The sequence below is a fragment of the Melitaea cinxia genome, chromosome 3 (genome assembly GCF_905220565.1).
Source record: "Melitaea cinxia chromosome 3, ilMelCinx1.1, whole genome shotgun sequence".
NCBI lineage: Eukaryota > Metazoa > Arthropoda > Insecta > Lepidoptera > Nymphalidae > Melitaea > Melitaea cinxia.
This window is the reverse complement of record NC_059396.1, coordinates 14332546-14354067: the sequence shown is the minus strand read 5'-3', so window position 1 is coordinate 14354067 and position 21522 is coordinate 14332546. Positions and strand designations below refer to the sequence as shown.

The 21522-nt window shown below is 31.7% G+C and overlaps 1 protein-coding gene across 1 annotated transcript; it reads right to left on the bottom strand.

The window, feature by feature from the left end:
* Positions 1 to 2749: 2749 nt before the first annotated feature.
* On the bottom strand, positions 2750 to 19705 carry LOC123669210 (alpha-tocopherol transfer protein-like). Its single transcript, XM_045602838.1, has 6 exons — positions 19210 to 19705; positions 11236 to 11330; positions 10574 to 10727; positions 6546 to 6739; positions 4898 to 5159; positions 2750 to 3095 (listed from the first exon to the last, which is right to left on the bottom strand). The coding sequence occupies exons 1-6, from the start codon at positions 19385 to 19387 to the stop codon at positions 3055 to 3057; spliced, it is 924 nt and encodes a 307-aa protein (XP_045458794.1). The 5' UTR covers positions 19388 to 19705; the 3' UTR covers positions 2750 to 3054.
* Between the last annotated feature and the right edge of the window lie 1817 nt (positions 19706 to 21522).

Sequence of the window (21522 nt, the reverse complement as noted above, 5' to 3'; positions counted from 1 at the left end):
TACGATTTCTAGCGGGATATAAATATTTTCTAGAAAATTTTATAGCCAATATAAAACATATTTTAAACCTTTCGAAAGTTAGAATTTTTAAAATATTTATGGTAATATCATATTTTTAAGTACTAGGCTGTTTTTGTATTTATTTGATTTTATTGATTTTGATATATTCTTATTCTTCGTATTTAATAGTGTAATTTTATTTTATTCACACACCTAGTAGGATATATTAATTACTTAAATAAACGTTTCATTCTCAAAATACTGTCACAAGCGAAGAATTTCTATATTTGATTAGCACTTTTTTGTTTTCACAATAAAAACCATTAGGTGTGGGCTGTGATATTTAAACAAACATTCTTGTTTTTCTAAATGTAAAATAGTATTAAAATTATATACTACTGCACAAGTAAGATTTGTGTGTTATACATACATACTAGGATAGCGCAAAAAAAAATTTTTTTTTTCGAGTATCGTACCAAAATATGTTATAAAATATATAAAGCACTTGTCTTGAAAACTTTGATAAATTTGGAGCGACCTCAAAATATTGAAATTTCGTCTCGAGGTTTTTAGGATCTTGATATTTTTTCTTGTAGAAAAAAATTAAACAATAAAGAAAACAAGTAAAAAATTGATGTTTGACAGTTATTTTTATTAAATTTTTTTATGAGCTGCTGTTTGGAGGCGATTCTAAAACATTGAAAATTACATACTTCAGTACAAGACTCGAAAAAAAAATCTTTTTTTTTTTTGGCCAATACTAATATGTCACTGTGATGTTACAAGCAGCTGTAAAGAAGAAACTCTAGTTTTACTTACGTTTGTCAAGGTAATTGTAACATGTTTTAAAAATACGTTTTACAAAAGACACGTTTAATAATACAACATTTTTATATCAAATAAATGGAATTGTTAAGTGTAATGCACAAATAGCATCTTTTTTTGACGGCATTATTAAATGTGAAAATTTTACGGTTACGACAATTTTTATATAAAAATATCATAAGAAGTTGGTTTCTACTTACCATTTTCTAGACTTGCTATAAACTTAAGAAATATATGTGTATACAACACATATATTTTACTATGGTTATGTAGATACCTCATAAATAAATTTGTGTATTAAAATGATTGCTGTCGAGATTGTTATTACTAATATTCCATAAAAAACATAATATATACAGGGTTCTATCGTACTTGTAAATGTAGTGATATAAGGTGAAAATATATGAATTCCTCAACATAAAGAATTAATGATTATATGTTGGTATGAATTTAGTTGTTACATTAGAAAATTTTTGATTCTGCTATAAGAAATATTTTTGCCATAATTAATCAATGCAAGAATGATTTGCTTTATTACTAGTTTTAAGAATTTAAATGATTTATCTGTATATTAGCAAATTATTGCATCTTATCCTTATTTTATTTTATTATTCTATAACTTGTTAGGTTAATTAATATTAATTTAAGTTCAAATTAAATTTAGTATAAAAAAATTTCATTTTATTCAACTTTATCACACTATGTAAAATATTGAGAAAAAAGATTGATATTGTAATGTGTATAAAAAATGTTGAGATCGCAATAAAGATTTTGTATTCTTATTGTTGGGTTTCTTTTAACACGAGCAATCCCAGAAAGTCAAAAGTAGATTTTTATAGTAGTTAGTTGCTTTGGCTCATTATGATAGGTTGTTAATCAATACATGATAGCTTCAATATATTCGGATTTATTATTGAATATATTATTATAAAAGAAAACATTTGACGAAACTTTCCAGTAAAAATAATAGCAAGAAGAGTAAATTAAAATCCTTTATTTCTTATTTTACCCCGTTTACACCACCATACCACAGGTTATTAATACATATTGTTTCAACTATGCTTTGCATACTTGCATGCTTTAACATACTTAAATAAAACTCGAAAGTTAAATTTTTACTGTTTTTTTTTTTTTAATCTTACGAACCTTAACATAACTAAAATTGTACTAACTTCTTAAAATAAGTTTGCTCAAATTTATTCATGTTTTATTTTTTGGATTCATTTCCATATGAAATATACACAAAACACAAACGTGCCACAAAAAATATGGAACTGGCTTGTTTAAAAAAACATTACGTTACGCTAATTATCTATTATCGGTCAGCAACTTTTATTAAACAAGAATGACGATGATGGTGATGAATTTGATTTTTGTTTTCGAAGGTGATTTGAAATTTTTGTGTCTATTATTTTGATATTTTTAACTGACTTCAAAAAAGGAGGAGGTTACTCAATGCGGTCTTCAAACGGTCGAATATATATATATATATATATATATATATATATATATATATATATATATATATATATATATATTAAGTATACACACACACACACACACTTCAGCCTATCGCAGTCCACTGCTGGACATGGGCCTCCCCTTTTTTAAGTATGTTCGGGGATAACTTCGTCGTTTATGAACTGATTTTCATAATTTTTTTATTATTGAAAAAGAGATATCCCAAGAGTGGTACCATGATAAGAAAACCAGGATCTGACGATGAAATCCGAGAGAAATCGAGGGGTACTCTCGAAAATCGTAGTGACGACTAGTGCGTTTTTTAATTTTTTTCGTCTACTTACGTTGTATCGTCGGTGTAATTGAAGTCGTTTTTTTTTTTCGTTTGCTAGCAAACACAATTATTACTAAGTCCCTACCTTAGTCACAAATCGATAAAATTTGGAATAACTACATTAGAAAGTTTCTTTTAAAATTCTTTAATAATATTCCGTCATACCTTACATACATAAGTTTAAAACATATAACAACGATATGAGTCAAATGATAAAGCTTTTACAATTCCTAAATCATTTTATGTAGGCACCTAAATATAATGTAAATTTAATGTTATGATAATACAAAATTATTCACGGTGTCACTCATGCAAAACTATAATTATATAATCATTTTTGTATCTTAAATTCAAGGACATTTCATAATGGTAGCTATTTTTAACCTATTAGAGTTTTGACCTTGTCATTAAAATCTATTTTTCTAAATCCCTTGTCATTTGTTATTGTTCGTAATGTATCCGTACGAATCTGCTCCTGTAAAAAATAAATACAAAAAATAAATACATTTGGTAACATTTTATGTCTTCTACTTTGTTCAACTCTGTGGTCCCCACCCTTTTCAGTTCGCGAAAATAACAATAAAAAACTTTTTAAGTTAAACGGTTTTATGTTAAACATACATTGCAATGTTTAAGATAAATGTACTAAAAACCAAAAAATAATAAAATAGATACAGTCGTGGGAATTATAAACATATGCATAGACTAGACTAAAATAAAACCGTGGGGCACGTCAATTGTCTACAATCGTTGATTAAAATGTTTGTTTTGTAATGTTACACTATAATTAGGCAGTTGTTCAACCGACAACGATGGACGTGTGATAAGTAGGGCTAGAATGTGGAAACAAGCTAGCAAGCTCGATTATAAGCGAGTTTTAGGGTTTCATAGTGGTGAGCGAGTACTACTTTTATCATACGTTTTGTCGATAGACAAACTACGAGCAGTGAAACGATTCCTCGCCAGCCAGCAGTGTGAATGTCCAACGATAAACTAGTTGAAACATCTCTTTTATATTTACATGGAGTGTATAACTATTGGAATTTCCATGAGCAAGAAAATAGTAAGTAATTTCCTCACCGTCTGCGGGCCAACTGCCTATTTTAACGACGAATTAAACGATTCTTCTATCGCACATTAAGTCGATAATTTGTAGACAATTGACGTGCCCCACGGTTTTATTTTAGTCTAGTCTATGCATATGTTTATAATTCCCACGACTGTATCTATTTTATTATTTTTTGGTTTTTAGTACATTTATCTTAAACATTGCAATGTATGTTTAACATAAAACCGTTTAACTTAAAAAGTTTTTTTACCTATTTTTATTTTCTAGTTTTTAGTTTTTATTTCGCATTCTGTTTAATTCATTTAGTGCTTCATTATTGCAAGGCCCATCTTAAATATTGAGGTTGTATAGTGCACTGTATTCTTCTTGTCAAGCCCTTTTATTTGATACCCATATTGGTGGGATTGATAAAAAATTGTTATCAGACATTTGGTAGCGGCGGCCAGCTTAGATTTCAATTTTGCATAGTAAATTGTATTCTACTTGTTGAGACCTTTCATTTGATACCCATGTTGATGGGATTGATAAAACCTAAGTTATCCGCCATTTTGTAGAGGCCGCCATCTTGGATTTTAATTTTATATAGTACATTGATTATACTGGTTGAGCACTTTCATTTGATACCCATATTGATGGGATCGATAAAACCTACGTTATCCGCCATTTTGTAGCGGCCGCCATCTTGTATTTCAATTTTTTATAGTATATTGTATTCTGCTTGTTGAGCCCTTTCATTTGATACCCATATTGATGGGATTGATAAAACCTACGTTATCCGCCATTTTGTAGCGGCCGCCATCTTGGATTTCAATTTTTTATAGTATATTGTATTCTGCTTGTTGAGCCCTTTCATTTGATACCCATATTGATGGGATTAATAAAACATAAATTATCCGCCATTTTGTAGCGGCGGCCATCTTGAATTTATAATGATAATGAATAAACATAATTGTATTGTCACCAAAATCCAAAGTGTATACAAAATTTCAGATTAATCGGTTGACAGGAAGAGGGTGAAATTTGAATTACTAAATTTGACCCAAGAATAATAAATAAAACAAACGGGGTGAGCTAAATAAAACCGTTTAAAAAGGTTGTTGTTGTTTTGTTTTAAAATTTGTGCATATTCGTTTTCAACGCTATATTATATTGTGTACCTTATGAGTACATAATTTGGAATACATTTTAAAATATAATAAAAAACTTACGCCTGAAACTTTCTTCATAATGATGCAGCATTTTCCACAATACCTCACCAGATATTTCATTATCAGGCAAGCATCCTCCCAGCCTCATCATCAGGGCTTCCTTATTGATATGTTTCAACAAAGATTTTTTATCCGTGCCGTGGAAAAATATCCGCGAGCGAAGCTTCTGCCGTAGAAACGGCTTAAATATCGCGAATAACATATTAAATATGTACGGCTGATTGACAATGTGTACTCCTTTCAATCTAATTGGTATACAGTCCTGTAAATGATAACCAAACAATAAATTTGTTTCATATAAATCTTATCGTTAGATTTTCAGACTCATCATCATCAGCCTAGCAGTCCACTGCTGGACATAGGCATTTACAATTTCGCGCCAAAACTGGCGTGAACTCATGTGTGTTGCCCATTGTCACCACGCTGGGCAGGCGGATTGGTGACCGCAGGGTTGTCTTTGTATTAATGTGTACTATGTATAATGTCAATTTAATTACCAAAATTAATAAAAGTATGTACGTCGTTGACTGTTGTCTATAGATATCTTAAGCATCAAAGTACCTTATCTTAAGAACAGACAACCAATTGTGTATAAGAAATACATAAAAAAATGTTACGGTTGGAAATGGATTTGAAGTAGTGATGCCCAAAACTATACGATATATCGAAATATCGATACAAAATTATACGATAACATTATATCTATATATAATACTATATTATAACCCTGCGATTTGCTACGATATAACGTATTCCTATTAAAATATCGTATAGATTTAACGCATTAATACACTATGATAATATTTTCTTTAAATAAAATTTATATGGATCACATTACTTAACAGCACCAACTCATATCATTTAAATGTAAAAAGTAGTAATACTAGATAGACATTGTTATTAGAAGTTTAGAACTCTACCAGTCAACTTTTAATTACACTTCTGTCTATATGTTTTAATTATTTGAGATCTTTATAAGTTTGTAACTTTGTAAGTACGAGAAGCTTTGCTTAAATTTAAAGCTCATTGCTTGTTTTTGTTCCTTTCGAGTAATATCCGATTTCCATTTTATTAAGGCATCACCAGTGTTGATTGTATAGAGTTATTTTATTAATGCGGATAACGGTGGAAAGTGTAAGTTGAGCAATATATTTGTAAAAACTAAAAAAGTACTACGAATTTATTATTTGGTGGTATTTTAAATGTCCGATAAGGGCGAATGTAGGTTTTTAGTAGGTTTTTTTAATCAATAATTAATGCTTTCTAACCTAAGGCACACATTTTTTCTTTTTGATTTTTTTTATTATTAGAAAGCTGACATGATTTTATCTCAGAAACGGTTTCAATAGCAAATTGCGTTTACTCGTAAACAAAAAAAAAAGACTTTTAGTTTCATCTTGTAAATATGTACATTTTTGTGTTATTTTGGTAATTAAAACGTCAAAATCCCGCTAAGAGAGTAAACTAAAAAGCTACAAGTTTATCTTAAACATTTTGTAATCATAAAAATATCAAAAATGTCGTAGGTATCGATACTTTCGATATAAAGGGATTCGATAATATCGTCTATCGATACAAACGCAGACATTACAATACGATATCGATATATCGATATACAAATTACTTTTTTGAAAAAATAAAAACCAACCTGGATCCAATCAACGACCATCTTCGCAAATGATGGCGTGAATTGCATTATGTGTGTGAAAGAAAGGCCTTTCATGTCGAGTATAACAACAACGCCGCAGACCTGGGTACGTGGTTCCACCATCGCAGACTCCAGCCCCAGCTGCACGCCACGGAAAACATCACGTAGGGGAACATCGCGGGGGTTCCATTTCTCTGAAAAAATAAAGAATTTAAAGTTGTTTGATAATTTAGAAAAAAAAATATCTTATACATTAATTTTAAAAGTAGAGTTTATATATATATATATATTTCAACAACATATTTAATTTGCTTGATAATGATATAAAGTTGATTATAAAGTTGATATCAATATAAGGTTTAATATTAAATAAAAATTAAAGCAGCCTATCGCCCGAAAAATAAATTTATATACTTTATATGCGAGCGAAGCAGTTCAAACAACCTTTTTTAATGTTTAAAATGTATGTAAAAATAAATGTCGTTTCAGGAAATCGATATTTACGGAATACAATTCTAATTTTGTTGTTTTGTATCTCTTATTTCTGTTGCCGACGTTCTACCGTGTGATAATTAATAAAATGAAATTAAAATTAATTATTATCCTTTTTCCTATATATACTAGCTGTGCCCGCGGCTTCGCCCGCGTTGAAATTAGTGTGTCACAAAGTTTTCCCGATAAATTTCCAGTGAAACTCTCATCAAAATCGGCTTAGCCGTTCCGTAAACCTTCCTCTTGCCAGTGGTGGAGCCCTCTCTCCAATGGTGAAACCGCATGAAAATCCGTTCTGTAGATTTTGAGCGAATCGATCACATACACTTTTGGGGACTTTGTTTTATAAATACACTAACTGTTGTCCGGGACTACCTCCGCATGGTTATGAAGATATGCAATACTATTAAGATGGTGAACGCAAATTATTATTTTTATTTTAGTCACTTGAAATGCTTATCAAACTGAGTAACTTTTTAAAAGGCACAATTAAGTATAATATAATAGTTATTTTTATAAAACCTCTCTATACACCACATTTTTAGTTTTGTTTTCAGGCTGTATATGTTTCATACAAACTATCAACCCCAATTAAACCCCCTTAGCGGTGGAATACCGTAAAATCCGTTCTTAGCGGACGTCTGCTAACTATAATCTACCTCCCTGCCAAATTTTATCTTTGTCCAACCTGGATGAATAGACCATCCAGCGGTTTTTGAGTTCTCGTGATTCGTGAGTTATTTACCTTTCTCTTTTATATATATAGATAACGATGCATTATTTGGACACCTTCTCACTATCTATAGAGCATACATTTTAAATTTCAAGTCTCTTACTTCAAAAACATAGGACTAATACAAACTTGCAACCAACTTTTTACCCCTTTAGGGGTGGAATTTCGTAAAATCCGTTATTAGCGGATGTCTACGCCCTATAAGGAGCCTTCCTGCCAAATTTCAAGTTTGTAAGTGTTATAGTTTCGGAGATTTCGTGATCAGTGAGTCAACCTACCATCTCCCGTTTTAACCCCAAAAGGGGGTTGATTTCTAAAAATACATTATTTGGACGCCTTCTTATCATCTATAGAGCATACATTTTTAATTTTTAAGTCTCTTACTTCAAAAACATAGGACTTTCATACAAACTTGCAACCCCCGTTTTACCCCCTTAGGGGTCGAGTTTCGTAAAATCATGTCTTAGAGAATGTTTACGCCCTATAAGGAACCTACCTGCCAAATTTCAAGTTTATAGCTGTTATAGTTTCGGAGATTTCGTGATGAGGGAGTCAACCTACCATCCCCCGTTTTAACCCCAAAAAGGAGTTGATTTCTAAATATACATTATTTGGACACCTTCTCACCATCTAAAGAGCGTACATTTTATATTTCAAGTCTCTTACTTTAAAAACATGGGATTTTCACACAAACTTCCAACCCCCGTTTTACCCCCTTAGGGGTGGAATTTCGTAAAATCCGAACTTAGCAGATGTTTACGCCCTATAAGGAGCCTTCCTGCCAAATTTCAAGTTTATAGCTGTTATAGTTTCGGAGATTTCGTGATCAGTGAGTCAACCTACCATCCCCCGTTTTAACCCCAAAAGGGGGTTGATTTCTAAAGATACATTATTTGAACGCCTTCTTGTCATCTATAGAGCATACATTTTAAATTTCAAGTCTCTTACTTCAAAAACATAGGACTTTCATACAAACTTGCAACCCCTGTTTTACCCCCTTAGGGGTCGAGTTTCGTAAAATCCGTTCTTAGCGGATGTCTACGTTCTATAAGGAGCCTACCTACCAAATTTCAAGTTTGTAGGTGTTATAGTTTCGGAGATTTTGTGATGAGTGAGTGACCTTTCGCTTTTATATATATTATAGATATGACTGTATTTATTTGTACTTTTGTTAAATCAAAAGACAACATAAACATATTTTTTAAGTTCCATCACTATCCAAAATAACTTGTTGAGAACCAAAATGTAATAGAAAATAAAAGTAGAATAACAAAGGTCACATAACCCATCCATTATTATTTTCATTACCATTTATTCATTAATTTAAAATAAAAAATTCCCTTTTCTATTTTACAGCAAAACTGAATTATTATTAAAATTAAACAAATTTTAATTCATAAAATTTGCATTGAATAGTTCCATTCAAATTTATCGCTCATATAAAAAACGAAAAGATAGGCTGGCTCATGTGTGTAAATGTGTGTCAATATTAACAACGTATGTAACAGTTGCCGTTTCATAAGAACAGAGAGGCTTGTTGACAGGAAATTGTTTGTTGATGCAATAAGCAAATATACATTATATTTGCTATTTAAAATTGACTAGAAAAAATATTGTTTTTTCTCAAATGCCAATTTCTAAAGTATCTAAAACTGAGGAAATCTGCCATTACGGCAGTCTAGCAGTGAACAAATTATTATCATAATTTATTTTCCGAAAATTATTCACTTTGAGTCTAGCGACCAAAATCACCGATATTTCAATTATTTCTGTCTCAGGAGTTTTAAATTTATAATTGTTTATTTTGTCCCACGCTTCCGAGTCAAAATAACCTGTTCTGTCATTAACTTTGATATTTTTATGAATTAGTTACGTTTAATTTAGATTGGAAATAAACCTCATAAATATATTATATTGGTCAGCTTCATTCAGCAGCAGACCAGCAGTCATGCTTTAGGTTTTTTTACTTAGTAGTTTGTTTTTTAGGAGTAAGGCCTATAAGAGCCTCAACAGATGTCGCTTACAGGTTGTTATATGACAGCACAGAGAAGAATAAGATATATAGTAGGTATGTTTCTGTTTAAAAACCAAGCAATAACCTTGAAGTCTTGATTTTCAACTATAGTAACACATTATTCGATATCTTCGAATTGTTTATATTTTTTCATTTATTAATTTAAAATATTCTGTAAATTGAGAACAAAATAAAATTTTATACAAACAACACATTATATCATCATTTATGCAAAAAACTACTACCTACATGGAGTATACGAGTATATTGTTTTCTAATGTTTACGCGAATTGTACTCGTTTAAATGAAACAACTTTTTCGGATTTTATCGCGGTTTATTAACTTTTTAGATTCCCGACGTTTCGGATATCTCGTATACGAGTATATTTTATATATCTGATAACAGTTTATATTTTACCGAGGCTTAGTATTTATTATTATTTTTCTTGTAATAAAATTCTCTTTCATATAATCGATAAGAAACCAAAAAACGAGTTGTAAAATTTACGGAAATAATTATGTAAATAATAGGTTAACAGCTCGTACTGCGTCCTAGTATCTTCTAATTGAAATGTATCAAGGATGCATCAATAGAATAACTGTCTGTATCCTTGGAAATTTTAATATACATATATGATAATTACATAAACATTTCGTTAATTTGGCTCATCAACTATCATATTGTATATGAAGTTCCATCATAACATTAATGGATGGATGTGACTCTATGTCCATCCATTCATGTATATCATCCATTTACATAAACTTTTTACTTTTTGTTTATTTTACCTCCAGATTCTACAAACATGATGCGACGGCCGTTTTCGTCTCTTGGCGAGAGGATAGAGATGATAGAGTGATCGAAAGCTACCCGAACGTTGCTCGGGAAAAGATCCTGACAATAGTCCTGGTGTGATAACCTAAACTTGTAATAAGCTTGTATCTGAAATTAAGAAAACGATGAAACAGACTATTATTATAAGTAGAAAATTTTATAATATCGAAATGTCCCAAAGACGTATAGATTTCTAACTATTTTAATATTCGTCAATTCTTTACACGAATAATGAAACAACAGCTTTCACTGTCCTGTTTTCTGCAAGTGTTAAAGAATCTGCATAACGGAAACGATTTATTCGGCTTGTTGTGACAGTTTCTAAATTTATTCTAATTCAGACAGTTTATCTATAACACAAATAAAGGTGAAAAAAAAACTATACATTCTCAAAAAAAATACAAAGTACTTTTACGAAAGTAATGCTTTAGACTCGTTGTGGTTTTAAACTCGATGAAACGAAAATGCGTCACGGTAAAGAAACAAAGTCAAAAATGTATAGGAGTGAATGAGATAGAATATTATGTGAATTGCACACACGTACTTTCATTTTAATTTAGTTTTATATTAAAAACAACACAAATAGAGATGTTAAAAATGTGTTAAATTAACTTACCCTCTCGAATGCACTCTTCGCGTAAAATTTCGCTGGCCTTAGGAACTTAAGTAGAAACTCATCTTCATCTAGTGGTATAACCAAGTTGGTTTCACCTAAAACATACATTATATTGTTTATTTAAATTACAAAAAAAAGACATTAGTAAAAATCTTGATTGATAATATACAAGTGTATGATATTTTTATACAATGTTATAAACATATATATATCTTAAGTCAATACATTAACTCTTGTGGGTTCAATGAACTGTTCTTGTATTAAAACCATTTTAATACCAAGCATATTGTCATTCAAGCTGCATCCAATTACATGTCCTTAATGAGTTACATATATACGCGTCAATCATTTACAACATTTATTAATTATTATGTTTAGAGACAACACAATATTTATATCATATTCTTAATTATGAGCTTATAAATCTTAATACCTTATTTAATTAAATAAACTTTAAAAGCACTTTTAAATCATCATTTGACAAATTAATATTTTATTTTTTAATTATATTTAAATTTTATATTAATATTAATTATATTAATATTATTTAATTAATTAATTATATTTAAAAGTGAAGTTATCACCGATTTGGAATGTAGATTCTGCAGATGAAACGACAAGAATCTCCGCAGTTACCCTTTTAAAAATTAAGTTGTATTACATAAGAGTAATACAACATAAAATTATGAAATGCTATCATGCAATTAAATGGCACGTTGTGTAAATAAAGGCTTTTTCGATCAGTTGATAACATCGTGTATAGTTTTTAACCGACTTCCAAAAAAGGAGGAGGTTCTCAATTCGACTGTATTTTTTTTTAATGTATGTTACATCAGAACTTTTGCCCGTGTGGACCGATTTCGACAAAAAAATTTTTAATCGAAAGGTGGTGTGTGTCAATTGGTCCCATTTAAATTTATTTGAGATCTAACAACTACTTTTCGAGTTATATCTAATAATGCGTTTTTACTTGACGCTTTTTTCGTCGACCTACGTTGTATTATACCGCATAACTTTCTACTGGATGTACCGATTTTGGTAATTCTTTTTTTGTTGGAAAGGAGATATCCCTAGTTTAAAACCATGATAAGGAAACTAGGATTTGATGATGGGATCCCAGAGAAATCGAAGGAAACTCTTGAAAATCCGCAATAACTTTTTACTGGGTGTACCGATTTTGATAATTATTTTTTTGTTGGAAAGAAGATATGTCTAGTTTAGTACCATGATAAGGAAACCAGGATCTGATGATGGCATTCCAGAGAAATCGAGGGTAACTATTGAAAATCCGCAATAACTTTTTACTGGGTGTACCGATTTTAATAATTTTTAATTTAATTGAAAGCTGATGTTTGTCATGTGGTCACATATAAATTTGATTGAGATCTGATAAAACTACTTTTTGAGTAATCTTGGATAACGCGTAGTTACTTGACTATTTTTTCGTCGATCTACGTTGTATTACTCGTCGATGTAATTGAAGTCGGTTTTTTTTTTCGTTTGCGAGCAAACACAATTATGTATTAAAAATACAAAAATATTAACTCAGTGAATGTAATAATATTATGAAATGTAATTAAAAAGGGATGTATAACTTGTACATTAATGATAAATAATGTACAAGACATGTGACTATTATTAACGTTTTTAACAGACTTCAAAAAAGGAGGAGGTTTCTCAGTTCAACTGTATACATAATTTTTTTATTTATGTACGCGGATAACTTTGTCGTTTATGAACCGATTTTGATACGATCAAGTTCCAACATCGTACGTTACGAGGCGTATATACGTGAGGAGACGGTGAGGAGATGGCAGCGGCGCTATGAGTCAACCGTGGCTGGTTCGGTCACGAAGGTGTTTTTACCGTGCGTAAAAACCGCCAGGACTATAATCAAGAATATGACACTAACACCAGTCGATGTCCAAATTCTGACCGGTCACGGGGGTTTCTCGGCGTACCTGAATCGCTTCGGACTTAAAAGTAGTCCCTCATGTGTATGCGACTCGGGTTTAGCGATAGTCTGTGACGTGTGACCGACCTTTGACTACGATTTCGCAAATGAGTACACGGTCCATTAGGTTTCTTTCAGTGAGCTCATGTAGCATTTATATATCAAGCTTTTTGTACAGGCTTTTTTATATAAAAAGACAGCCTTTTATCGACGACGACCACGATGATGTCACGATGAGGTAACTATTCGAAAAACTTTCGTTCCCCATCGGTCACAGTTTCTTCTTGCTTTGTGGCCTACCCATTGTCACTTCAACTTGCAGATTTTGAGAGCTGTCGGTGACCTACGTTCGTCTACAGATTTCATCACTCCGAACTCTTTTACGTAGAGAAATACCGATAATAGCTAATGACCTTGAGCCTATGGAAAGGGCTAACGGAAAAAGACCATGTCTTAGCGCCGTAGTTCCTCACTGGCAACACATAGTGCTCAAATGCTTTTGTCTTCAGGTACTTAAGTATACTGGACGAGAAGATATTTTATAATTTCGAGTTAGATTCTACAAGTTACCTCTCTCTCGAAAGTGGACTTACCCATGCGGATTAGTTGTCCCAGGTAGATGTACTCATCGACAACATCGAGAGTTATTTGGCTTAATTGCTTTCAATAGTTCCAAAATATCAAGGATCATGTCACACTACATGACACAACGCAGGATTTTTTTTATCTTACTAGTAAATGTAACTTTGATAGTTCTGCAAATTTGTGACTTCTAATAGCTTATAAATATGACTTTTATTATTATCTACTTGTCGTGCAAAATTAGTAATAAATACCAAAACATGTCCGTCGTCGTCGTGTCATAAAGTCGAGACGTTTAATTTACTTCGGGAACAATTGATTGATTTGTTTCTATCTACATATACATATATTAGTAAGTATATATCAGTAATATGACCTAATCAAGACAAAGCTTCATTCATGAGAATGAAATAATTGAAAGAATGAATAACTGACATAACATAACGAATGGTTTGAAATTTTTTGTACTATATGATAAAAATAAAAAATAATATAATTAATTAATGATTGAATTGTGTATGCTATGTCCACTAAAAATGGACCAACGTAGTTATTCAGAATTACAGTGACATATCTTTGTACAATTAAAATTCCAATTACTGTCACCACTAGCTCAGTGCGGTTTTCGGAAGAAATCCTAGCCCACACGTGAACAGAGCCTCCGCCGTATTGTACTTTTTCTTATACACTGGCTTGCTTATAGCTCTCTCCTGATCTTCTGTACACTATTTTCCTCTTTTCCTGCTTCTATAAACAGTATCTAGACTCGTCTGAAAACATACCTCTTAACAATCATTCAGAGTCCAATTCTCATGTTCTCTACCATAACTCAACCTTGAGTTTCTATGGCGTCTTTCTAGTTTTTGGCTATTTTTTTTAATAACGTTAAAACGAAGTGTTTTTTGCCTAAAGTAAAGCTGCTATGTGTTGATTTTATGAGCCTCTCTTGATATTTAACTTTAATTTATCCTTATTGTGTATATATTAATACTATAGTCGTACATCTATATATATAGATGTACGTTTCAGCCTGTAATATCCCATTACTGGGCATAGGCCTCTTTCCCCATGTAGGAGAAGGATCAGAGCTTAATCCACCACGCTGCTCCAATGCGGGTTGGCGGATATATTCCCTACTATAAGTAACGATCGCTATCAGGTGTACATGATAACAACCGGGACCGACGGCTTAACGTGCTCTCCGAGGCACAGTGGGGAGACCCACAAGGACTGCAGAAACACCCAGACCACGGCAAACACCTGTATGGCCAATACAAATGTTTGTCATGTGCGGGGATCGAACCCGCAACCGCCAGCGCAACTGATACAACCCATGGCTGTAACCGTTGCGCCCACGCGGCGTCATATATAAACATTCATGTATATATATATATATATATAAATGAATGTTTATCTGTATGTCCTTTATAGAATTGTAAGCTATGCATTTGATCATGTCATGATCTTCATCAGTGCTGTGTATGAGCCCACAAAGGTTTTTGAGTTGGTACGACCAAAAAAAGAAAGTGTAGCACCGCGCGCAGGGTACAGCTAGTATCCTATAAACGTTTCCAACATGTGTCTGTAAGGTTCTAAAGATAGAATTTGCTTTGAATTGGATATACGAATAGACAGTAAAATCGTAGTAGAATTCCGTTAATACCTCATAGATATCAAACCTTATATAATCGTATACTTAATGAAGTAGTCTTGTTCTACTTTGTAAATCTAAAATTAACAAACGACATGAAATGTTACCAGCAATACGTTAATCCGCATTCAAAAATATGTAAAATTGCAGAATAATTAACATATATTAAAGTGTTATATACAAAACATTATTTCACGGTTTTGTAATTGTGAGTTCTAAGTTTAAAAATGTAAACTCAGAGTCAAAGCAACGCATTATACAACACTAACATTGTAAGAAAATATTATTTAATATTATACATCCATACATATGTATTGTGTATATTTATATAAATAAAATGGATTAAAAATATATTTTTAATTAGCTGGTATAATTTTTAATTAGCTGGTATATTTTTTAATTAGCTGGTATAATTTTTGTTATTTATAAAAAAAAAAAATTATAGGTCGGTTTCTTCCGACTTCCAGATATAATTTCTGAAATCGTCTCACCTTCTACTAAAAAATGTTATAACTAAAAAGTTACTAATTTCTACTACTTTATCTAACTGAAGTTCTCTAGTTTTATTTTAGAAAGGGAATTGGAATTTTGCGAATAAAAATTGCACAAAAATTGTTTGCAATGGTAGTGCGTATTCGCTTACGATATAAGGTCTTCTAGTAAATTTACTATTGAAATTTCTACACAAAATTTTACTTAATGCTCAAATAAAATTTGTAACCATCTTGCTAAATTAATGGTCTAGCGTCTCTCGCAAGAGCCTTTTTAACCGACTTCAAAAAAAGGAGGAGGTTACTCAATTCGACCGTATATATATATATATATATTTTTTTTTAAGTATGTTCGGAGATAACTTCTTCGTTTATGAACCGATTTTGATAATTCTTTTTTTGTTGGAAAGGAGATATTCATAGTTTGGTACCATGATAAGGAAACCAGGATCTGATGATGGGATCCCGGAGAAATCGGAGGAAACTTTCAAAAATCGTATGGGTGACTAGTAAATTTAATCATGTTTTCATTAAGTACTATAAAGCGCTACTATTTAATAAAGGTCTGGAGTCGGTCTGATGATGGAGAAGAAAGATAGTCAAGGGAACTCTTCAACAATTTATAGCAACTACCTGCTTTTTGAACTTAATTCGTTTCTATTGATGAGAACTTTGCACCTGTATGAGTTGTAAGTGCCATTACAGTCTGATGATGGAGACAAAAGTTAGTCGAGGGAACTCTTTAACGATTTATAGCAATTACCTGCTGTTTGAACTTAATTCGTTTCTATTGACGAGAACTTTGCACCTATGTGAGTTATAAGTGCCATTTCAGTCTGATGATGGAGACGAAAGATAGTCGAGGGTACTCTTCAACGACTTATAGCAATTACCTGCTGTTTGAACTTAATTCATTTCTATTGATGAGAACTTTGCACCTATATGAGTTACAAGTGCCATTACAGTCTGATGATGGAGACGAAAGATAGTCGAGGGAACTTTTCAACGATTTATAGCAATTACCTGCTGTGTGATCATCTGTGTCGCAGGACCAGGTTTGATGATGGAGTCCATAAACACTCGAGGGAATTTCTCAACAATTTACAGCAGTTACCTTTTGCTGTTTGACGACCGCTTTGATATAATGGTGCATGTACCGTGTCGGCGGCGCCTAAACACCGACGGTCGCGGGTTCTATTCCCGCTCGGAGTGGATATTTATGTTTATACAAATATTTATTTTCGGTCTAGTTGTTAATCCTTGTGGTTCTCCCAACCTAGCCTCACACGCGCGGAGCGGAGAACACGCTAGGCTGTCAGTCCCGGTTGTTATTACGTACACCTGATAGCAAACTTTACTCATAGTATGTCGACGCGTTAGCGCAGCGGTCACAGCACCGGCTGTTGCGCTGGCGTTAGTGGGTTCAATCTCCGCGCACGACAGACATTTGTATTGGCCATATAGATGTTTGTCATTATCTGGGTGTTTGTGCTTGTGTATTGTGTATATTTCCGGACTCCCGACACAAGAGAAAAAGCATCCTTGTTAGGTCTACCCATCACTAAAAATTGTAAAATAAAATAATTTTTAACAAAAAAAAACCGACTTCAAACAGGAAACTAAAAAGTGAAAAATAAATTTACTTAGTACAAAGTAATTCGTATTTTGATTTAGTTAATCAGAAATGATTAAAGAAATATTTTATAATTTTGAAGTTGGTGCCAAGTAAATACTACAACAACTTGGCTACAATAAAAAATATAAACAACACACACACAACAAACAAGTACAAAAAATATTATTAGATATGTCAAAACAATAACAGAATAATAACAGTATTCAACCTTATAGTCAATGAAACAAATTATGAAGGAAAACTAAATATAACTTATGAGTAGATACTAGAGTAGTCATTGCTTTACTTGGCACCGACTTCAAAATTATAAAATATTTATTTAATCATTTCTGATTAACTAAATCAAAATACGAATTACTTTGTACTAAGTAAATTTATTTTTCACTTTTTAGTTTCCTGTTTGAAGTCGGTTTTTTTTTTGTTAAAAATTATTTTATGTAACATTTTTTCGGTGTGTTCTATTATTTCACAAAAAAGCAAATAATATTTTTTTATTAGCGAAATTATCATTTTATTTGTATTTTAATATTAATTACGTAGGTGTTTATCTGACAATTATCTTAAATAATGACGATAAAAAAATTAATCTTTTATCAAAAGGTACGGATAAGGTTGGATTATTTATTACAATGGTTTGTTTCGAGACTATGACCAAATTCTTAACTCAAAAAAAAAAATGTTTTACATATAAACTGTTTATGTATTTTTTTATTGTTTTGTTCCGGCTAATCTCTGAAACGGCGTGATCGATTTTGATGGGACTTTTATTGGCAGATAGCTGGTATATCAAGGAGTAACATAGGCTACTTTTATTTTAGATATTTATTTATTTTGTAACTATGCGAAGTGAACAATAATGATTTTTGAATACCACGCTGACGGAGTCGCGGGTACAGCTAGTATATAATATAATTTTAATTAGTAACAATAATAAAATTTCAACATTGAAATGAAATTCCATATTGCCAAACCTATTTATGTTATATAATTATTTTTTCAATTTTTTTTTTTCTTAATTTTTTTAGAATATCATTTTATGTGTGTATAATATTCGTCGCCTTTAGTGGATATTAATTATAATTTGTCATTTTGTTTGTTGTGCGTTACCAAATTAGCGATAGCATATTCCAAATATGACTTTAAAGTAAAAAAAAATGAGGTTTGTTTTTTTTTTAGTAAAACGCTATATAGCTAGGTAATGTAGGTGTAACATCAACAACTGAAAGCGAAAATATTTAAACTTTTAACAAGAATCTAACAGCAATTATTATTGATATGAACATCATATATAAACCGCTTAGTTTTCTAACCCGAATTCAATAGTTATTTACTAACAATGTTTTACTAAGGACAAAATTTGGAATGAAGTCAAAAGTTTAAATGTAACATATGGAATAATAAATAACTATTGTAAATAAAACAATGCATTAAAAAAACAATATAAATACACTTAAAATTCTATACTTATAAAAGTCATTAATAAAATAGACAATTTAATTTGTTATCCACGTTTTAGTTATTGTTTGTTGGCTTAGTATGACGATTTTGCCGAAATAATTTTCCATAATTATTTCATTATGAAAATAAATTTACCTAAGATTTGTGTAGATATGACAAAGAGTAACTAATTTTGTGTTAGTATCTCCAAGTGTTTACTTACATTTAAGCAGTTGTCTCAATTCTTTTAGGCCATTTTCAATATTTTCCGGAGTCTCTCTTAGTTCATCCCTCGCTTTCTTAACGTAGAAATTTTCTGTTATAGGCTCTTTTTCCAATTTTATTTTATGTTTCTCACACATAACGAAGGGAGTACCATCTGGTTCAAAATGTAAGCTCATTTTACTTGTTATTCCTTTATTAAAACTTTTCTTTATAAAAAGTGAAATAAGCTCGTATCGTTTTGTTTTTATTTAAAAGTATATTTAATATTGGCGCCGCGATTATTGTAATTTCTTAATTTCTTTTTAAAGTTCTGATTTAATCAACCTACATCTAGTAGGCCAGTACTGTCGCAAACCCTTCACTGAGATTTAAGATAGTTAAGCAACTCGACACAGATTTCGCGATGTATTATTTCAACATTTTAGACGTTCAATTAAAAAAATCTACGCTGAAATTTTCTCCATATTATAATTAAACTTAATTTAATTGTTTTAAACGAAACATTAGTAAGCGGTCAACGTAACAAATAATTTTTCGTATTATGTTTGGTTTGCATATGAGTACAGCGATAAAAAGCGCGCGGGCAACTGATGCGAAGTGACCAGAAGCGGCACGAGCGCACTTAACGGAGATTGTCCCACCATAATACAACTGTTTGTTAAACTGGTTGTGCTTAAAAAAATAACGTAAAAACATAAATAAATAGAAACTTTAGGAACATTCCATAGAAAGATGTTTATGAAATTTTTAGAGTTACCTATATGAGATTTTGATGTCTGCGATTTATGTGATTGCGTCAAGTAAATATTTTTCATTATTTCAGATATTTTAATAGTTAAAATATAATGTTGCAAAAAAATCCGTATGGTTTAAGTCACGTAACGTAAAAACTAATGCGTATATTTTTAGATACATGAAAATAATTTATCGTATCTAAACGTTACAATTAGCCATTTTATCGAACAGCAAATATATCTATCGATCGTCATAAGTCTTATAATAAATATTTAAAACTTATTATGTTCTGGTTTTCTATCTAATTCGATAATACTTGATGTTAAATTCATTTATTTTACAAGCTATACTAATATTATAAACGCGAAACAAAGGATGGATGTTCGTTAATCTTTCGAGCAAAAAGTTAACTGTTTATAACGACTTGGTACATACAAGTACATGGCTGGAGGTCCAGAACACATAGACATAAATTTGCATGATCAAGCGTGAGGTGCTACTAGTACGTAAAAATACACAAGGCCAGGAACCCCAAGTCTTATGATTGAAATGAAGCTATCCTAATAATAAATTGACAGTAATTGCTTTTAATTAAGTAGCCGAACAATGTTCTTTTATGTAACGTCTTTCTGAACATCTTAACGTAATTTTAAAGTGACGTGAAATAAAAATTTAACATTTAGGCCTTTTTCGCATTATTGTATACTCATAAATTAGTTTTAGTAGAAGTATTTTAGCCAACTTAAAAAAGGTGTGCTGTGTGGCTACGGCACTAAAGAATTTAGCCACCCCCTCTCTTCCCGTGGGTGTCGTAAGAGGCGACTAAGGGATAACACAGTTCCGCTACCACCTTGGAACTTAAGAAGCCGACCGATGGCGGGATAACCATCCAACTGCTGGCTTTGAAATACACAGGCCGAAGACGGGCAGCAGCGTCTTCGGTGCGACAAAGCCAGTACTGCGGTCACCAACCCGCCTGCCCGGCGTGGTGACTATGGGCAAGGCACATGAGTTCACGTTATTTTCGGCGTAAACTCGTGGAGGCCTATGTCCAGCAGTGGACTGTATAGGCTGTAATGATGAAAAAAGGAGGATGTTCGCAATTCGACTGTATTTTTTTTTGTAACGCAAATAGCGTTACGTCATAATTTTTATTATTATTTCAATGCTTATTTTTATTATTCCAAAGCCGGTGTTCGTCATGTGGTAATATTTTAATTAGAGTAGTTTCGAGTTATTCCTAATAATGCGTATTTAAATAACTTGGACTACGTTGATGTTGTTCATTTTCAACGGACATCAAAAAAAAGGAAGCTGTTCTCAATTAGACTATTTTTTTCTGTGTTACCGTGTACCGTGTTGTATCGTCATTTTACAAATTGAAATCATATTCACACGAGTTCACAAAAAGTGATCAAAGCTTCATTCAGCCCACTGCAGTCCACTGCTGGACATAGGCCTCCACAAGCTCGTTCCAAAAATGGCGCGATCTTATGTGTGTTGCCCATAGTCCACGCTGGGCAGGCGGGTTGGTGACCGCAGGGCTGGCTCTGTCGCACTAAAAACGCTGCTGCCC